General features: G+C 39.0%; 1 protein-coding gene across 1 annotated transcript in view; it reads left to right on the top strand.

Moving 5' to 3' along the window:
- The window catches only part of FAM91A1 (family with sequence similarity 91 member A1), a 46,189-nt gene extending 26,109 nt beyond the window's left edge, over positions 1-20,080 (top strand). The window contains exons 16-24 of the mRNA XM_030303906.1: positions 1,789-1,937; positions 3,480-3,614; positions 3,774-3,887; positions 7,797-7,869; positions 10,769-10,918; positions 12,887-12,991; positions 13,498-13,621; positions 14,890-14,959; positions 16,282-20,080. Of these exons, the coding sequence (XP_030159766.1) occupies positions 1,789-1,937; positions 3,480-3,614; positions 3,774-3,887; positions 7,797-7,869; positions 10,769-10,918; positions 12,887-12,991; positions 13,498-13,621; positions 14,890-14,959; positions 16,282-16,467 (1,106 nt within the window). The 3' untranslated portion in view covers positions 16,468-20,080. The remainder of the gene's footprint in view (positions 1-1,788; positions 1,938-3,479; positions 3,615-3,773; positions 3,888-7,796; positions 7,870-10,768; positions 10,919-12,886; positions 12,992-13,497; positions 13,622-14,889; positions 14,960-16,281) is intronic.
- The last annotated feature ends 766 nt before the right edge of the window (positions 20,081-20,846 follow it).

The raw sequence follows: 20,846 nt of genomic DNA, 5'->3' as shown, positions 1-20,846 counted from the left end.
TCGTGATATGAGCCAAAGTCAGACACTTAACTGACAGCCACCCAGGCGTCTCCTCTCAGGGTATGTTTCCTAAGAATAGGGCTATGCCCTCACATCAACTTCAGAAACTGTAATGTTGATACAGTAATCTACCGTTTGTATTCCAGTTTATCAGTTGACCTAATCATGTCCTTCATAGCATTTTCGCCCTTCAAGTGCAGGATCTGGTTTAAGATCAGATCTGCATGAAATTGTTGTGTCTCCTCTATCTCCTTTATTCTGGAACAAATCTGTAACCTTTTTAGTCCTTTAGAACATTCTTTTTTAAGAATATAGTCCCTTTTTGTTGGTTTTACCAGAAAGTTTCTCACCTGGGGTGTAGGTGATGTTTCATTGTGTTTAGTAGATTCAGGTTGTGCGCTCAAGTCTAGAGTATCATGTAAGTAATGTCATGTTCTAAGGGTATGACATCTGGATGCATGTGATTTCCATCTGTCCCCCATTGTGATGGTAATTTTGATCACCCAGTTGATGTGTTTTCTGATATTTCCACCGTACAGTTAATTATTCTCCCCACCCTCAACTACTAAGTAATCTGTGGGCAGATACTTGGAGACCATGCACGTATCCTACTCCTCATCAGTATTTCCTCTCAGATGGAGCATCCAGGGATGGTCCTGTCTGAACCATTCTTTACTGTGATGGCTGCAGATTGATCACTTTTTTCCACTTCCAGTATTTCTTCCAGTGACAGCTGGGACTAGGCATTCTTTCATATTCTCAGTATGGATTGACGAATTCCTATTTTTTTCAGTGGCTTATAATCAGTCATTGCTCTCTTAATTCGTATGCTGCAGTTGTCTCGGATTTTGCCAGTGGGTTTCCCTTCAAGCCGGCTCCTGTTTTCTTGTGCCATGCCTCCATCCTTTAAATTTTTTTTTTTTTTTTTTTTTTTTTTTTTTTTACTTTTGTCGCAGTTCTTTTCTCTCTGGCAAAACAGTGTTATCTTGTCTTGTACTTCTGTCCCATTCCTGGAATCAGCCTTTTCTCTTAGGAGCCTGGTTTCTCATACTAGGGTATGATATTAAAGATCAAGGTCCTGGTGCTAGTTGTGCTCAGTGCTTCTGTGCCCTTCCAGCAGGCCATCTGTTTTTTGATTCATTCTTGGCTTGAGTGAGAGATGGGCCAACTTGACCTTCCAAAGTTTCTTTCAGCCTTAAATATCTCTTTTTAGAGGGCAAACAGAATTGGTATTTTCCGAAAGGATCAAGAATGGGAACACTTAAAATCTGTTGCATGCTGAGTGAGTTCATGCTTTACGGACCGGCAGTCTTGGGTACATATTGTTAGCTGAGGAACTCGTTCCTATGCCATACTCAGAACTTGGTCTTGAAGCTCTTTGTAGAAATCAGAAATTGGGGGAGGCAAGGTGACAGCTTTTTTTGTGGCACTTAGGTCTTCATAACATGCCATTGCCCTGGCGTGGCTGGGGATGGAGAGGAGGCAAGGTGGAGCAAGCACGTACTTTTAACGGAAGAGGTGGCCTCACAGAACACCAGTAGACCATTAATCTTTCTAGACCAGGGAATAAAGACCCTTAGTTTTAAGTCTTAAAGTGTCTTAGTGGTCTCCAAGGAAATTGGGCATTTTTAATAGAGATAACTCTGTGAAAACAATGTTTAAATATCAAGGCAATATTTTATTTTAGACATTTACAATATTTAAATATTTTACCAATATTTTGTCTTGGACATTTTTGCTTCACATTGTCAGTCTTTCACTCTATGTGTATGCTTGATCATAATTCAGGTTTTCCTCTGGATCTCTTACGCTGTGAAAGCCTTCTTGGTTTGGACCCTGCAACTTGTAGCAGAGTTCTGAACAAAAATTACACACTACTCGTCTCCATGGCTCCTCTCACCAACGAAATCCGGCCTGTGAGCAGCTGCACCCCTCAGGTAAAGAGCCACCTGGAGTGTCACTAGCCGTGGCATTTCAGACTTGGTCGTGGTGACTTGAAGAAGAGGCTTTCCGGTTTGATTGTGTTATCTCAGTTTGCTGATACCAAATATGAAGATCAGGGATCAGTAAGCAGCTTTGTATTTTATGCTGTTGTAAGAAGTTCAGTTCGTTGGGTAGAGTTGGTGCATTTTATTCATGTATCATCTCGTGATTGGTGCCACGTTGAAGTTTTCTTGATGAATGCAGTATTTTAAATTTTTTTTTTTTTTTCAACATTTATTTATTTTTGGGACAGAGAGAGACAGAGCATGAACAGGGGAGGGGCAGAGAGAGAGGGAGACACAGAATCGGAAACAGGCTCCAGGCTCTGAGCCATCAGCCCAGAGCCCGACGCGGGGCTCGAACTCACGAAACGCGAGATCGTGACCTGGCTGAAGTCGGACGCTTAACCGACTGCGCCACCCAGGCGCCCCTGAATGCAGTATTTTAAAGAGAATGTTTTGGATGCTCTAGGAAGGAAGCCTGGATCGCCTTGAGGGATCAAGTCAGTTAGGAAAAATGAAATGTTTTAGAAGTGGGGCTATGATGGTAAATAAACGGGAAAGATTGCGCTTGAAAGCTAGAACTTTAGTTATCTCTAAAACTGACTTGTGAAAATTACTGCTGCTCTTTTACTTTTTCAGTGTAATCAGTTGTGTATTTGTGTACTTTGCAAGGATGCCATTTCAAAGAGGGGGGATCACATAGCTGTTCTTCAGGGCTGCATCCTGCCTGGTTTCCTAGATATGCAAGGTGAATGGTGTAGAAGAAAGGAAGGGATCCTTGAATAAGGTTGATTTCGTTGCTGTGCTGTTCTAGCTGCCCTGGTGAGCACACCTCCCTCACCTCCAAATTTGTCCTCTGTTCAGTAGGAGTGGTTACAGATTTTACATTGACCAACTTTTTTTTTTTTTTTTTCATAATTCTTTGTGTGTCCCCCCAACCCTATCCCATATACACATTTCCTCCTGTTCTGTAACACGATTTCTAGGCACAGTAGGAATCCATGAACTGAAGGAATGGTAAGATGGATGGAAGGTTAGATAGTCCCTTTGTGAGGAATTGCATGTGACTAATGACAATGACTGACTTTGAAATAGAGCTTATTATTTGACAGGCACTGTTTTAAACCCTTTTGAGCAAGCGTACAATGTCTTTACAGGGTAGATATTTTGTCACCACGTCACAGAAAAGCAAAGAAGTAACCTTCTTAAGGTGATACAGCCGGGGGGGGGGGGGGTGGCGAGGCCAAGATACAGACCTTGGTGTTTTCCTCCAGGGTCCATCTCCCAATTATGGTGATAAGACGTGCTTTCTCAATTCTGGAATAACATGGAAACCGCTTGGATGGAGCATTTAAAATTTATTTTCATAAGAATAATAGCAGTGAGCATTTATGTGAGGCATTAGCTGTTTGTAAGACCATCCTTGGTCCCTTGTGAAATTTGGCTGCTTTTGAGAAGTATTACAACTTTATCTTACTCGTTTCACGATTACAGCACATTGGACCAGCTATCCCAGAAGTCAGTTCTGTCTGGTTTAAACTATACATTTATTACATCACCGGGCAAGGACCACCATCTCTTTTACTGTCCAAAGGTACAAGACTTCGAAAACTGCCAGATATATTCCAGGTATGTTGTGTGAGGTTTGTTTCTTTAGTTGTTTTTGAGGAGGGTAGAGATTGGTAAGCAGCATTATAGCATTGGATATAAACTGAGATCTTCTTAGTTTTTGTTTGTTTTTTAGAATTTCTAAATGCCATTTTATCTTCATTCATTTCTTTTCCGTAGGGTTATGATCGATTACTAATAACATCTTGGGGTCATGACCCAGGGGTAGTCCCTACGTCCAACGTGCTCACGATGCTGAATGATGCTTTAACACATTCGGCAGTTTTGATTCAGGTACAGTTGCTTTGTTTGAAACAACCAGTTTTGGATTTTTATTTTTAAAGATTCTAATTTGTTAAGTCACAGATGTCGGTGATTTGAAATTTGTAAAGCTGAAACATAAGAGATGAGATACGGATTTTTGCCCTGGCCTTTGTCTGGCAGTGTGGGAATCCCAGAAACAACATGGATTTTGTAGTGAGACCCAGACTTGAATTCCAGCTTCACATTTGCTACCTGTGTGGCCGTAATTGTTTGATACATGTAATCGCTCTATCGAGGTATAATTCACGTAGTGTACAGTTCACCAATTTAAATTGTACACTTCAGTGTTTTTTAGTGTAGTTGCAGGTATCCACAGCCATCATCAAGCTCAATTTTAGAACATTTTCATTACCTCAAAAAGAACTCCCAAACCTTTAGTTCTCAGTCCCCTAGTCCCCAGCCCCAAACAACACTAATCTACTCGCTCTTTCTCTAGAATGCTTCTTCTGGGCATTTCACACACACAAAGTCACGTAATGTGTGGTCTTTTGTCACCGGTCTCTTTTACTTGGCAGAATGTTTTTGAGCTTCATCATGTTGTAGCGTGTTATCAGTCCATCATGAATCATTACTGCGTTCCTTTTTATGGCCAAATAAGAAGTCCCTTGTGCGAATATACCACGATCTGTTTTTCCCATTCATTGTTGATGGACACTTGGGTTGTTTCCACCTTTTGGCTATTAAGAATCATAGTAATCACTGTTGTAACTGTTCATTTATAGGTTTTTGTGTGGCCGTATTGTCATTTCTCTTAGGTATGTGGTTAAGAGTGGAAACGCTGGATCATACGGCGATTCTGTGTGTAACTGCTTAAGGAATTTCCAGGCTGTTTTCCAGAGTGGCTGCACCACTTTCCATTCCCACCAGCACTTGGTATTATCTGACTTTTTAAGTTAGAACCCACCTGGTGGGTGTGAATGGTATCTCATAGTAGTTTTGATTTGTGTTTTCTTGATGCCTGGTGATGGGGCCCTCTTTTCACATGCTAATGAGCTGTGTGACATTTTGAAGATACTTCTGTTAGTTTCCCACCCATGAAACGGAGATGGTGACATTTACTGTATAGCAACAAAAAATAATGTAGCAGCTAATGGTGAGATAAGCAATTTATAGTCCTAGGATTGTTGAGAGAATGAAATAAGGATGTGCTGAAGTGTGCGGCACACTTTCTGTTTCATAATAGGTTCTCAATAAAGATTTCATTGGTTTATTCAACTATCAATCGTTATGTGCCATATTCTGTGCTAATTAACGTGGATATACAAATAAGTCACGGTCCCTGTGTTCAAGGGATTTAAGTCTGGTGGGAAAAGTTGCATAAGCAGCCAGTTTCAGTTTTTTGCTGAGTGCTGAATAGAATTATCTATGCTGCAAGCATTAGAGAGAAGTACCTAGCTCAGCCTTGAGGCAAGGAGAAAGGCTGAGGGGACACTCAGAGAAAATGAGACTCAGGCTGCATACAGAAGGATGATACAGAAGAGAGCCAGGTCAGGCACAGGGGTTAGCATGAATAAACCTGTGGGCAGAGATGTTTTTCTTTTCCTCCGCTGCTATTTCCCTAGTGCCTAGAACAGCACCTGGCTCAGAGTAGCTACTTACGAGTGTTTTGATGTAGGCAGGCCCTGGAGAGTAGTGTGCCTTGACCCTTTTGCTACCGAGCTTTGACTGTACCCTATAGATTGATGAAAGAGAGCAAAGGGTGCTGAGCAGGGGATTTATGTGGTCAGTGTGTCTTGGGAAGATCAGCTTGGAGAGTATGCCGAGAAGGGTTGGGTCAGGTAAGATACTTGAAGCAAGAGGACCAATTAGCATTTGGTGTAGGAGTCCCGATAAGAGGGGAAGTCAGCCTAGATTAGAAGAATAAGTACTGAAAGGAGAAACTGGATTCAATAATTCTTACAAATTAAAATTAATAGAATTGATCAGATGTCTGAGAAGGCTGTGAGAAGAGGAAGGGTAGGATTCCTGGGGGGTTGGCTTGTGAAGGTGGAAGAATGGTGATATCCCTGCTTGAGCAAACAGAGGAGGAAGAGCCGGTTGATGGGGGTCAGGTGATGTGTGTTGTGTTTGGGGCAGGCTGAGTCTAAGGTGCCTGTGGGACATTTGGGTGGTAGGGCTATCTAGTCGGTAATGGAAAACATTTTGAAATCCAGACGAGAGTTGAACAGGAAGCATTGACTTGAGTGTCCGCATCAGCACGTGGAGGTAGTTGAAAGCACGAAGAACAGGATGCGTTCGCCAGCAGGGGGGACACCTAGCAGGGGTAGTGGTGGCAGATGACCTCACAGGATGGGTGAGACGTGGGCTCGAGTCAGTCTGCCTAAGTTAAAATCTTGATTCCACCATTTATTAGGAATCTTGGGCAAATTAAATAATCTTGAATTCCTTCACCTGCAGACTAAAGATAATGGTTCCTAAGGTCGTTGAAGGGAATGAGCGAATTGCACCATCTACATAAAATGCCTGTACCTGTGCCTAGCACACGGGACGGTCCCAGAAGGCGTTAGCCGTGTGGCGGTAGTGGTAGCAGATGTGGCCCAGTTTTAACGTGTTTATGAGGAGTTTTGTTTTTGCTAAAAAAGAATGCCTCTTTTATTTTAAGTTTCATGGGAGAAATTCATCTTGCTGGAACTTAAAACACAATTTTGATTAAAACCACGCTTTCCTTGTAACAGCCTTGATTGGGGTAGAAATCATAATGGTACCGATGAGGTAAAAGTGGGCTCCCGGAAGAAATACATTCGGGTTGTTATACGCACCATTGAAACGAGTGCGGTTTTTCTCTGAAATAATTTTTTTCTTGTGTGTCAGAGTACTTTGAGTTTAAATAACGCAAAGGGTTTTTTCAGTGGAAAAATGTATAGATCCCCAGTGTTAAATTTTCTCTTGTAGCGATACTAAATACACATAAACATAAAATTAAGTTCTTCATTCTTATTATTCTTAAACAGTTATAAAACCAAAATAAACCTGGGGATTTAAATTAAAAAAAAAAAGAACGCTTTAAAATTAACAAAATTCAAATGAACATTAATTGAAAGTAATAGATAAAACTAAATTATTATTTGTAGCATGGGAGTGGGGTGGTTAGACTCAGATTTTTTTAATTCAGTTTTTGAGTTGATAGAACCTTCGCGTGATTCAGAAATAAAACACTGTTAAAAGATGCATGGAGGAAAGTATCACTACCCTTCCAACACTATCTTCCCAGTTCTCCCCATTTCTTTTCCTAATCAGATACATTTTTAGTTTCTGCTGTACTCTTCTAGAATTTCTTTATGCAGATGCAAGCCAACACACAGTGCTATATCCCCATGCTTTTTTCACTTAGCAACTGGAGACCTTTCCATTTCCGTTCATAGGGAGCTTTTTTTTTTCTTTTTTTTTCTTTTTTTTCTGGTAGCTGCATTGAAAATACATACGTTGATTTGTTTAACCCCAGTTGGGGGCATTCATAATCATATAATTTTGAATATGTCACTGAGTACAGGTGTTTGAGTTTTGCATTCCTAGTTCATGATATGCCAGGTGACTGATGATGGGATTCCTTCACCACTTTTCCTCTCTCGGACCTGCAGCTAACCCTTGTATGAGTGTGCCTGATTTCAGTCTTCAGTTGTCTCACACCTGATGTACCTGTTCAGTTGGCCTCTCTTTATCGTTAGCCGTACACTCATTTAGAGACACATTGTCCTATAGGTTAATACACACTTAAGGTCTTTGCTTGCTGAGAAAAATTAAAAATTGTTGAAAGATTTTTGATGGTATGTTAGTGTAGAATATGCCATCACATGGCACAGTCTTATTTATTGTTTGACTATCTGTTACTGGAAATACAGATTTCTTGTATAACTTTCAACTGTGTTTCTTCATGTTTAGGGACATGGTTTGCATGGGATAGGAGAAACTGTCCACATACCTTTTCCATTTGATGAAACAGAACTACAAGGAGGTATCTTGCTTTTAAATTATATCTGAGTTCTTTATCATTAATCTTTGTCAACAGTTTGGTAGAAAACATAGCAGGAAGTGAATTCTTAAAACTTTGAGTTCAAGAGTCTTTAAAAAAATTTTTTTTTTAATGTTCATTAATTTTTGAGAGAGAGAAAGCTCAGGCCCATAAGTTGGGGAGGGGCAGAGAGAGAGGGAGACACAGAATCGAAAGGTCTCAGGCTCTGAGTTGTCAGCACAGAGCCTGACGGTGGGGCTCGAACCCATGAACCGTGAGATCATGACCCGAAACGAAGTCAGACACTCAACTTACTGGGCCACCTAGACACCCTAGTTCTAGGGTCTTATCATTGCCACTTTTAAAGAGTATTGGCAAAGGTAGTTTTCTTTCTTTCTTTCTATTATAATTTATTGGCAAATTGGCTAACATACAATGTATGAAGTGTGCTCTTGGTTTTTGGGGTAGATTCCTGTGGTTTATCGCTTACATACAACACCCGGTGCTCATCCCAGCAGCAAAGGTAGTTTTCTGCCATGTGCCTTTTCCCATAAAGAACTAGTAGAATAAGACTTATTTAGGATCTTTGAAGGAATACTAGTTTGCCTTGGAGATGAAGAGAATCAGTAGGTCTCTGTTTAGGTGAAAGACTAGATTTTCCTGTCTGTTTAGCCTTTTACTTTTCTTTTATTGTTTATTTGGAGGCTGGGGGAGAAGAATTCACAGGGAATTTTTTTACCTTAGAAAGCCAATTTTTTCTTTCCCAGTGTTACATACTATTTGCCTCCCTCTTCCAACCCAGGAGCTTTTTTAGGTGATTTAGAAATACATGCCATTGAATATGGGTATAATACTTTACGGTTTACAGAGTACCTGCATGTATTTCCTCTTTCAGCATTTGATTTTGTTGTTAAATGTTACTTTTTGCAATTAGGATTTGAGTGGATTATAGAGTTTGAACTAAATAAAGCTAGTTAGAATCAAGGGCAGGGGGAAAACCCGTTTAAAGTGTTCTCTTTCTAGAATTGGATGTGAACTAAGTACATTTGGTATAAGATGTTCAGAGAATATCTGTTAAAAGCAAATTTATTCTTCCTTTTGTTTAATATAGGAGATGACCCTTTCTCTGTCAAATATTAGGAAGGTATATATGTTCAAAAGAAAAATAATACGATTAAAACTTAACATATATCTATATAGCACTACTCCATGTAAAATTGCCGTTGTGTAATCTTATTTTTCTGGTTCTTAGAGCCATCTTGCTTGAATTTTTAGAAAGCAGTGAATGGTTCAAGTAATCTAATTTTTGTTAGTTTATATAAGAACTTAATGTTCTCCCAAATAATAGAGTGAGGGAAAGGAAGATTTTTAAAATATCTTTTTCCTTTTCACATAGCCAGACTGCGGAAGCCTCGTGTTTGAAATTAAGTTCTCTCTCTTGCCTGTTGTGAATAAATGTGTACAAAGTTTAGAGAAGAGTTTTCTCTTCCAAAAAATAGCCCCTTTTCAATAAGTACTTCTCTGCAATTAAACTTTGCTATTTAATCCTCTGATACTTTATAAATTCTGTGGAGGGACGCCTAGGTGGTTCAGTCGGTTAAGCATCCGACCTCGGCTCAGGTCATGATCTCATGGTTCATGAGTTCGAGCCCCACATCAGGCTGCACTGAGAGTGCAAAGCCTGCTTCCGACCCTCTGTCTCCCTCTCTCTCTCTGCTCCTCCCTTGTTTGCACACATTCCCATTCTCTCTCTCTCTCTCTCTCTCTCTGTCTCTCTCTCTCAAAAATAAACATTTTACAAAAATAAATTCTGTGGAAAAGTATTAGTTCACCTGAAGATACAGGCTAGTGACAACAGGATCTTAAAATTTATACAAAATCTCAAAAACTGATTAATAGCTCTCTTGCCTTGAGAGATTGTGTGAATTATAAAAGAATCTTCATATCTGAGTATAGAGCATATTTCTGTTACAGAAGTTCATGTATTTATAAAACTTGCACTGGTATTTGAATAATTTATTAAGGATATAATTTCAAGTCCTTTTTGGCTTTTGTCTAAATAGGAATAATTTTACTTTAAAAAGGTTTTCAAAAATATAATATGTATTTAATACATTTCAAAAATGTCGGGGCGCCTGGGTGGCGCAGTCGGTTAAGCGGCCGACTTCAGCCAGGTCACGATCTCGCGGTCCGTGAGTTCGAGCCCCGCGTCGGGCTCTGGGCTGATGGCTCGGAGCCTGGAGCCTGTTTCCGATTCTGTGTCTCCCTCTCTCTCTGCCCCTCCCCCGTTCATGCTCTGTCTCTCTCTGTCCCAAAAATAAATAAACGTTGAAAAAAAAAAAATTTATAAAAATGTAATGTGTATGTAGTACATAGAAGCCCAACAAGGAAGCATTTGAGGCAGAATAGAACCACGAAGAGAAGTCTAGAGAATTTGCCACTGACCAGCGCAATTTTTTATTTTATTTTTTTATTAAAAAAAAATATTTTTTTTAATGTTTGTTTTTGAGAGAGAGAGGCAGAATCTGAAGCAGGTTCCAGGCTCTGTGCTAGCAGCACAGAGCCTGATGTGAGACCTGAACCCACGAACTGTGAGATCATGACCTGAGCTGAAGTTGGACACTCAACCAACTGAGCCACCCAGGCGCCCCTGACCGGTCCCTGTTTGCTTGCTTAGCACATAGTTTGTTCCGATACCGTAAATGCCTCCTGGAGGCTATAAATAAATCTGTGTATGCCAGCCTTTTCCATTCACAAGTAGGTTTTTGTTGGAATCAGTGTTGATAGATTCAAGTATAAAGGGAGTTCTGAGAATTGTTCAATAAAGGTATATTTACATTTTTGATGTTGTTTCGTGTTACAAAACTGTACTTACAGTGTAATGTCACCTCTTTGTTCTTAGAGTTCACTCGCGTCAACATGAGTGTTCATAAAGCCTTGCAGATATTAAGGAACAGAGTGGATCTGCAGCATTTTTGTGGCTATGTCACCGTGTTGAATGCTTCGAGCCGCCTTGCACGCAGAAAGCTCAGTGACGCTTCTGATGAGAGAGGTCAGCCAGTGGTTGGGTTCCCCGAATCAAGGTGGTTGTACTGAGTTTATTGCAATCTTAGTATTTTAAGAAGCAGGGACTCTTGTGGGGACGTCCACACTAAGTATTATGTAATACTTAGAGTTTTCTCGCTAAGGTGAGAAAATATTCTGTGACATCATTTGGACTGATATCAGTTGTTCAGATAGAGAAAATACAGAAGTACTGACCTGGGGTTAGAGTACGGAGTGGTTTTTAGGTTTTAGCCCTTTCTTTACTGCTGGCTCTGTGGTAATAGGCTTTAAATTAAGTTCCTCTGTGAAGTGATGGCTTCAGAACTTGAGTCTCTTTGTAAAGAGGTTGCCAAAGTAGAATTAACAGGTTTTTTTTTTTTTTTTTCCCCATTCAGCCTTTCTTTTTCTGTCAAAGGCACCACTGTCTCAATGACCCAGGCCTAAAATCTTGTCTTTGCCTCTTCCTTTTTTTTTCACGCCGTCCACTTTGTTTCCACGTTCTGGGGAATTAGTCTTTAGAAGTGTCTCTCATATCCTTTCTTCTCTTCTCATTTCTTTTGAAATTCTCTGTAACTGTCCTTCTAACCTGCGTCTCAATACTGTAATCCTGAATCACTGCAGCCATTTCCTGCCTAGCCTTCCTGGCCTCATTCTCCTCTGTCTCCAGCCCATCTTGCGTATTGACAACAGTTAGTTTTCCTTTACTTTTTTAATTAAAGAATTTATTTGCATGTCACCTTCCCATGCTCACTGATTGTTTCCACTCTGGCCTAGTTTTGGCTTGCATGTGGCTTTGGTGGCCATAGTGCCAGCTCTGGTCCATGACTCTGGAAAAACCTTTCAATTCAATCGTCTGTCGTTGATTGACTATATTCCCTGAGCCTCTTAGTGTGCAATCCTGAGTATATATGATTGATGTGCTAGCCATCCAGCGGATCGGATTGGCTCCCTCTGAGTTAAATATCCACCCCAAATATCCTTTACCTTTGGCCAGAAGATGTGAGTAAATTTTAACAGTTGACTGCCGTGTATCACAGGGGCATTTCCATGTTTTATTTTTTCATTCCGCCAGCATTTATGGAGTACCTGCTGAGGTGCTAGAAAGATAGAAATTAGTAAGACCTAAGGAATGAAACCCTAGAAAGGGAGACAAGCAAGTGAGTCAGCCTGCCGCGTAGTGTTAAAATCTGTGCCAAAGCTTGGCATCAGCTCCATGTGCTGATGTAGGGCCGAGAAGGCATATCTCAGGCCAACTGAGCTATCAGAAAAGGCCTCTTAGAGCAGGTAAAGCTTGAAGTAAGTCTTGCAAAGTGAGGATTTGGGTACGTAAAAGATGGTTGCTGTGTATTTGGAGGGTAGCAGCCTTTCAGGCAGAGGGAATCAAGCAGTAGGGTAAGCTCATCTTGGCAAAAAGAAAGAATTTGTTGGAAAGTAGTAGAAAATGAGAGTAAAGAAGTTGGTAAGATCAGGAGATCTTGGAGGATCTTCAGTGCTGGAAGATACGAAGAGTCAAAGAATTTTGAAGAGGAATAACATAATCAGATTGCATATTTCCATGGGGATAGAAGCGACTTTGGTAAAGATCTAAGTGAAAGTCTAATAAACTTATGTCCTGCCTTTTGAGTCCTTGTTTCCTTTGGCCAGGGTTTTACAACCTCAGCACCATTTATATTTTGAGCGGGATAATTGTTTGTTTTGGAGGACTGTCCTGTGCATTGTAGGATGTTTAGCATCCCTAGATATCAGTAGCATCCCTGTCCCCATTCACGACAACCGCATAGGTCTCCAGACATCGTCAGAGGTCTCTTGGGGGACAAAATTGCCCCCTCCTTGGGAACTGCTTTAGGCTGAAGACTGTCCATTATTCTCCATTGTCATTCCTGTTGCTGGAGTCTTCTCTTCCGTTAGAACCGATTTACTGACGACTTGTGCCGACTACTAAACCCTAACATTGTGTATGTCCTTTAATTACAAGGAGACCCTGATTTGGCTTCTGGCTCAGATGTAAATGGGAGCACAGAGTCATTTGAAATGGTCATTGAGGAAGCAACTCTAGACTCGGCAACAAAACACAACTCTGGTAAGGCTTTAAGAATTAATTTGTAGCTTTAGACTAGTTTCTGATGTTTAACTCTTCTGTTACATCATTTGGATGGCATTTGTCTGCTCTATTTATCCACAGTGGGCCTTTTAGTAAGCATTTACCAGGAAACATTTTTTTATGTTTAGAGTAACAATTAAAGTATTATAAAAACATGATCTGAGAATGACTTCAGTTGCGTTTTTCCTATGTTAAATTCTTTCATCCTGTAGTTGTCTTATGATATCTTTTTTGGGGGGAAAAGACCATTTTGAACATCTGATGAAAGCTTTGTACCTTCTCCCCAGAAGCACGTACGTGCTCAAGAAAGATTCTTTCCTGTTTCAGAGATTCACTGACCTCTCTGAATCCTCTCCCCTGTTAAGCCCATTGCTGGATACCGCGGGGGTAGGAGGAATCTGAAAATTTATGAGCCTCAGTTAAACCCTGGTCAGTCATAATATATGTGACTACCTATGTGACTAACAGCTGTGTGCCCTTTGTAGCTGCCACAACAGAAGCGGATTGGGTTCCTCTTGAGCTGTGCTTTGGAATTCCATTGTTTAGTTCTGAATTAAACCGGAAAGTTTGTAGAAAAATTGCGACACACGGCCTTTGCAGAAAAGAGAGGTGAGGGTTTGTATTCATTGTCATCTTTTCATTTGTGAGACTTCTAGGCTCTCAGTTGTTACATCTTATTTTCTTCTATTTCACACGTGAGCATGGTAATTGCCTTGAGTATATTTGTTGATTGAATAGAGATTGCTAATTAAGGATTTTGCTGTATTTTTCAAAATTAAACTTCAGCACCTCAAAAATCTGACTTATGCAAACATTTGGGACACATGTTTTGGTTAATTTTAGTTATGTTAACTTAATTACCAGGTCTGGCGAGGTATATGAGATGATAAACCTAGTGTTTGTAATATGTATGTGTCTAGAACATTTCCCTTGTGCACTTCTGTCACTCTTAGCAAACACACGTTCAAATTATGTCATGTAAATAGTGGTTATCTATTATGGTGGAATTATAGCTGAATTTCTAAATTTTGTTCAGATTTCCATGTTTTCTAAAATGAGCACGTATTACTTCTCAGAGATGGTATGTAGGTTTTGTTTCCCATGCCTACTCTGATCTGTTGGGAGCAGTTGCTAAGAGGCAGTGTTGTGAAAGTTCTGCGACTTTGGAGCATATGGGAATATTCCTCAATCTCATTGTCTTGGTAGGGTGGCTGAGAGAGCTGATGTCCACAGGTCTCCTTGACTTCTTTTAGAAAACAAAGTTGTAGAAGTAATTCATTTAATTGGCTTAATATAGTTTATCAGAAGATTAAAAGTGCTCAGTCAACAAATAATTTCAGCAGTTCTCTGAAAGTAACATACATGAGTAAAAAAGTAGAAACACTAATAACAGCTTTAAAGATGGCCACCATGATTGTTACCAGTTTACATATTTGAAAAATATTTGATTTAGGTGGGTTGATGTGTATTAAATCTGTCAGGCTTTTTATCAGGATGTATTTTAAAATTACATTGGGTATTTGAAGTTTGTATCATAATTGTCATTCCTGCCTGAATTTTCGTTTTAAAATTTTTCTTTCATTTAACATTTATATTTGCTAATAGTTTAAACTCTTCCTCACAATAACTTCTCAGTTTTCGTTTTATACATGGTTTTTTATTTCAGAATGGTCCTTTTATGCACTGTTAAACTCCCTACTCTTAAAACTGGCAGAAATTTCACGGATGAGAACTACTGAAAAAATGTTTTAATTTTTTATGTGATTAATCAGAATGTATTTACGCATATAAATGCATTTAAATTGCTGAAATTATTGTGAGATATTAGTTCTTGCCATTAAAATTATATTTGTCTTAAAATTTCCCTTTTTTTTCAGCCTTCAGAACCTCTTACATTCCAGTAGAAAACTCTCTCTACAAGTCCTTAACTTTGTCCACTCATTCCAGGTAACAAAACCCAAAAAATCCAAATGGTATTTGCATAGAGCTTTATAGGATGCAGAGCAGTTCCATGTCATGCTCAAGTGCAAAGAGTGCAAAGTGATGTTATTTAAAGACTTTTAACTGATGGGGCGTGTGAGCGGGGGAGGGGCAGAAGAGGGTGGGGGGTGGACAGAGGATCCAAAGCAGGCTCTGTGCTGACAGCAGCAGCTGGATGCGGGGCTTGAACTCATGAACTGTGAGATCATGACCTGAGCCGAAGTCAGATGCTCAACCAACTGGGCCACCCAGGCGCCCCAGTTGTTAAAGACTTTTAAATAGGAACGACATTATTTCTGATTGCCTGTTTTAAAAAATTAGTTACTGTTCAGAAAGCAGATGAAAAAGGGACAAGCATAAAAGCAAGACTAGTTCAGAGAATGTTATAATAGCCCAGGTGAGAATTTTTGGTAGCTGAGCTCCCCTTTTCATTAAAAATAGCCCCAGAGTTTGCATGTATCCATAATAAAGGTTGATTGCACATATATACTGTTATATCAACAAATGATATTATAAAACATACACAAAAATAGAAATTTTGTAAGGATGTAATAGTCGATAGAGCATTTGTAAGATTTTTACAGTCCCGTGCCCTGCTTTGGAGTGAGTACCCCACTTTGGAAACCACTGGCCCAGACTGGGTGGCGGGCTCTGTTGACTGTATCAAGCAGTTTGGGATACACGTTGGATGTAGACGGATTGACCTGATTAACTCAATGTGAGGAAAAGATTGAGGGTGTGGTGAGGAAGGGAAGACTCAAGAATGAGTCTCCTGTTTCTGGACTAGCTTCGTGTGTGGAGTAGGGAAGGCTGGCGAGGAATTGGAGAATTAAGGTCATGGACATGGTAAGTGTGGAACGTGTGGCGAAACATCCAGGAGCAGATGTCAGCTCGGTGCATGTTTGAGCCTGGAGTCCTGGGGAGAGGTCTGTGCTAAGTGTTACGGGAGTCTGAGAGCCTTGGGAGCATGGAGTGTTCTGGGTGCTTAATGTCACGTGAGGGGCTTTTAGAGATTGTTGAAGAATTAACTTTTTTCTTGTCCTCTGGCCTCCTAGCCTATTTTTGTTTATTTCTAAGCGCTTATCGTGGTGTGACTTGTGTCAGTCATTACCGCGTACAGTAATTCCCCTGACTGATTATTGGGGATTGTGACGTAGATCTTGGCATCTCCCACAGTGCTTTGCATCCCAGAAACATTTCTTGGGCAAAGTCTGTATTTGTAACTAGCTATGTTCAGTGGTTTGGTAAAGTGTCGAATATGGGATTTTTTCTCTTCCTTGGTCTTCTAGGAAGGTGCTTCCACACTGGATGTTCACACAGAGGCCAGCTTTTCCAGTGTGCCTTCACAGTCCTCCTGTGCCGACACGGGAGTTCCGCTTCCTGCAAAGAACTTAATATTTAAAGATGGTGTCTTATCAGAGTGGAGTGGACGGTCACCTTCCTCACTTCTTGTTGCTAATCTCCATTTGCAATAATTTCGTTCCACCATGCATTGCTCACACTTTCTGCCTTTTTTTTTCTTAACGTAGCTTTATAGTGCCCGCCACTAAGAAGCACCCTGCTGCTACAGTGCACTTCATGCTTAACTGATGTGAAGAGATTGGGGAACATGTTCATGTTTTCTAAAGTTTTCCTCATTATTGCACTTCCTAATGCAACAAAGAGCTTTTTAGCAGCCTGCACCGTATTTTTTACCTTGAGACAATCTGCATTTCTTTTATAAAACTGAGGATATACTTTATAGGCTTTATGATGACTGTTACGTTTATAAGCAGTCACTATGAATATTGCAGTGGTAATTTTATATGTTAGTTTATCAAACATAAATCTTGTTTAATTTTATATTTTGTTACCTACTCTTTAGGGGATCACAGGAAGAGGTGGAACTCTTCCCCTGAAAAGGCTTCTTGGTACTTAAAAGTAGCAAAACTATAAAACAATAAACATCCAGTTTTGAGAGATGATATGATGGGGCATTAAGAATTTCTGTGGATGTCTGTAAATTATGTATATGAGTTGAACATTGTTGAAGGTATGTAAATCAGCATAGTTATGTATAACTTAACCTTGATTTATAAGGTCTTAACTCAGACTCTGACTATACATTGACATCTCATGAGAAGCTTTGGAAAACATTCTATTTTTAAACAACATTTATATGTGGACTTCTGTCGTCACTCACTTTGGGCTTTATATTTTCATAGAGTCTTTATGGAAAAATAGAATTTGTTTTCCACTGTTGTAACTGTGGCTGCTGCACGTTTTTACCCACATTTATTTTTTGTTTAGTAGCTTTACCAATGAATTGTTATGAAATCGAATTTGGTGTTTAAAAACCAAGGATTGTGATTTTAGGTTAGAATTACATATTTAGAGGCATTAAGGCTATATGTCTTCTGATCAAAACACTTGGTGATAAACCTACTTTGAAGACATTCTTAGGCAATCTGGACCTTAAATTTATGTGAATAGTTTTGGAGGGACTGATAAAGAAAAATTGAGCAATTTCAAAATGTTTCTCGACTCATTAATTCTTTTAGATCTCAAATGTTAATTAGAATAATTGGAATCACTTTCTAGATTTTTTAAGTTACCTTCCTTGGGAGGTTTGTGCAGTGTTCTAGTTTAGTGTAGCTCTTCTCATAGGATAACGGTTTGCTTGTTTAAAACTGTAACCAAACTAACTGGTCAAACAACATATATCTAAAAACACTTAAAGCATTAGAAAATTTGGGAATGTTATAACCTAAACATTTTTGCTGATAATTTTTGGTCATTTATAGAACTGATATTTGTGTATTTAACATACTTCTGGAAATATATGCCTTTCTTAAAACTGTTAACATAACCATGCATTCAATACCATGGCCTACCTATAGAATCGAATATCTTGGAGCAGGTTACCTGTGGCACACGGTCAGTGCTGTGTTTGGGGTAAGTGCAGTAACGTTTAGTTTTCTACTTTGTCTTATATGAGGTAGAAATCAAGTGTATGTTATAAATGTTTGTCTATAAAAGGAAAAATACATACTAATATTAAAATAATTTCTTATGACTGTGAATCACTCATTTATTTTTCCAATAATTGATATTGTACATTCCTAGTGCTATTAGGTATGTATGTAACTTACAGTTTTTCAACTGAAAGTTGTAAGTATTTCATTTGATCAGGGCTCTTTAATCTCATTTTCATTTGCTTTGTTTATATTAACTGTAGTTATTTTATTTATTCCTGTATTAACAATCTAAGCCTACTGTAATGACATGTACACTAATAAAGAATCGAATAATTTGTAGTTGTTGGCAGTGAACCCAGTTGGTGGTTAATTGAAAACTTAAAATATGGGAGTGATTTGCTGCTATATTACCTTTGAGAGAATAGAGGAAGAAATAGAACCTAACAGTGATCATGAATTTTAGGGAAAATACTGGAAAACATGTGGACAACTCTGATTTCTCCGGTGAATGGAGAAAGTTCTGATTCCCAGCTGGAAACCTCTCATATGTTTAAGGAGGGAGAATCTGCTTTGTAGAGCTGTTAGTAAAATGTGAAAGCTGCTTTTGTGCTTTGCTTTATGAACTTGGCTTTGTTTCATTCATATGTTAACTCACGTAAAGATGTATCTCCTAAATCTTACAAGTTTTGATCCAGTTCAGCAACATGTTAAATTTTAAATACAGACTTTATTATTTGCCAAAGAAGACTTAAGAAAGAATTCTAAAGTAATTTCATTTGGCTTTGTGCTACCTCCCCATTCGATTCCCCCCTTAATGTAGCTTAAACCATGGGAAACGTTCTTTAGAAACCAAGAGAAAACGAAGTCACAGAGGACATAGAGTTTAGCATGGTCCAGATTAACCTCTCAGGTGGGTCTAAAGAAATACAACTTTATGTCATTTACAAACATACCAGGTTTTCTTGATTCCTTTCTTTCTTTCATTTTAAGTATGTAATCAGATGATTTTGTATTTGTTTTTTGGGGGGCAATATCACTTTTCTTTTACTTGATGTATTCAATATTCTCTGCCATTCATGTTTCTATTTTATGTTCAGTGTTTCAAATACAGTTTGTATTTATAGATCTTGAAGTACCAAAACTGTAAGTGAGTACAGTGGACTGTTTTCTGGTATGATGTTAATATTATACAACAAAATGTATAAAGTGTTGTCAATTTGATTATTGACACCTTATAATATGTTTACAATAAACTGTGGTGTTGATCAAATTACTGTGGACATGTGTATATAATCTGTAAGTCCCTTTCTCAGTATTAAATACAGCACCTCAATACTAAATGCTTTCAGTGCTGTGGCTTTCCTACGTGTTTTTTTAATGACCTTTTTACTTTAGAATAATTTCAGATTTATAGGAAAGTTGCAGAGAGTCCAGAGATGTTTCTTCTACCCTTCCCCACGCTTCCCTTAAAGTTAACACCTTGTGTAAACTATGGCATTTATTTGTCAAAATTCAGAAATTAACCTTGGGACAGTTCTGTTAACTATGTCTACTACGGACTTTATTTGGTTTCTGTTTTCCACTAATGTCTTTCTGCTGTTCTAGGAGCAGTCCAGGACACCACACTGCATTCATTTATTTAGTCGTTAATGCCTCCTTTGTCTCTTCCAGTCTGTGACAGTTAGTCTTTCAAGACCTTGACACTGTGAACAGTACTGATTGGTTATTTTGTACAGTGATCCTTAATGTGGGTTTGTCGGACGTTTTCTTGTGAGTAGATTTGAGGTTATGCTTTATCAGGAAGGAGAGCACAGAGTTGATGTGCCCTTCTACACTGTATAATATCAAGTACATGATGTTAGTAGGTATTACCGGTGATAGTCCTTCATTGGCTAGGTTGGTGCCCACTAGGTCTTTCGACTGTATTTTTTCACTTTCTGTACTTTTTTTTCCTTTGGAAGTGAATTACTAAATCTAGCCCACAGTCAAGAGGAGGGGACAGTGTATATATTATTTAGCATTTTTCTTAAAGAAAATTTGTTCCTCTTTCCTATTCATTTGATACTTTGTATTAATATGTGATTGTGGCAGTTTATTTTCTGCTTTAGATTAAAATCTAATACCGTTGTAATTTACTGGGTGAATTATTTCAGCTTTGGGACTCTTTGAGGTTGGCTCCTAAATTCTTTTGACATGCCCTTATTTTTCTAAGACCATATTTTTACCTTTTAGCACTGCCAAGTATTATCTGAGTGTCATTCCTAGAATTAGCTATTTCTCCAAGAAGCCCTCGTTTCTTTCATTGGAGAACAGTATTTTTTTTTTTTTAATGTTTATTTATCTTTGAGAGAGAGACAGAGTGCGAGCTGAGGAGGAGCAGAGAGAGAGAGAGAAAGACATAGAATCAGAAGCAGGCTCCAGGCTCTGAGCTGTCAGCACAGACCCCGACGCAGGGCTCAAACCCACAAACTGTGAGATTTTGAACTGAGCTGAAGTCGGTCGCTTAACCAACTGAGGCACCCAGGCATCTCTAGAGAATGATATTTAGAAACAAAGATCTGGATGTTGGATGTGCTCACTGCTACTGCTGCTGTGGTTTTTCAGTGAAATGTGCTAAGAGATGACAAATATGCATACTGACCAATGTACAGTACACGTCTCTGTAATTATTTCTAGATCTGTCTGTATATATATTAAACATTCAATTGTACTGACTCTCAGCCAGCATTACAAGGTTTTGCCTCCATGTTTATTTGTAACTGTTTTTTTGAGAGTGAGAACCCTGACTTCTTTATCTACAATTTATTTGCTTGTTGAACCTTAGAATACTTAAAAAGTGGTTTCAGAATAGTTAAGTTGTACCCCTGTGAGAAAAATGGACCAACAAATGGAATTCG

Source organism: Lynx canadensis, chromosome F2 (assembly GCF_007474595.2).
Source record: "Lynx canadensis isolate LIC74 chromosome F2, mLynCan4.pri.v2, whole genome shotgun sequence".
NCBI lineage: Eukaryota > Metazoa > Chordata > Mammalia > Carnivora > Felidae > Lynx > Lynx canadensis.
The sequence above is the reverse complement of the archived record's forward strand: the minus strand, read 5'-3'. Positions and strand labels throughout refer to the sequence as shown.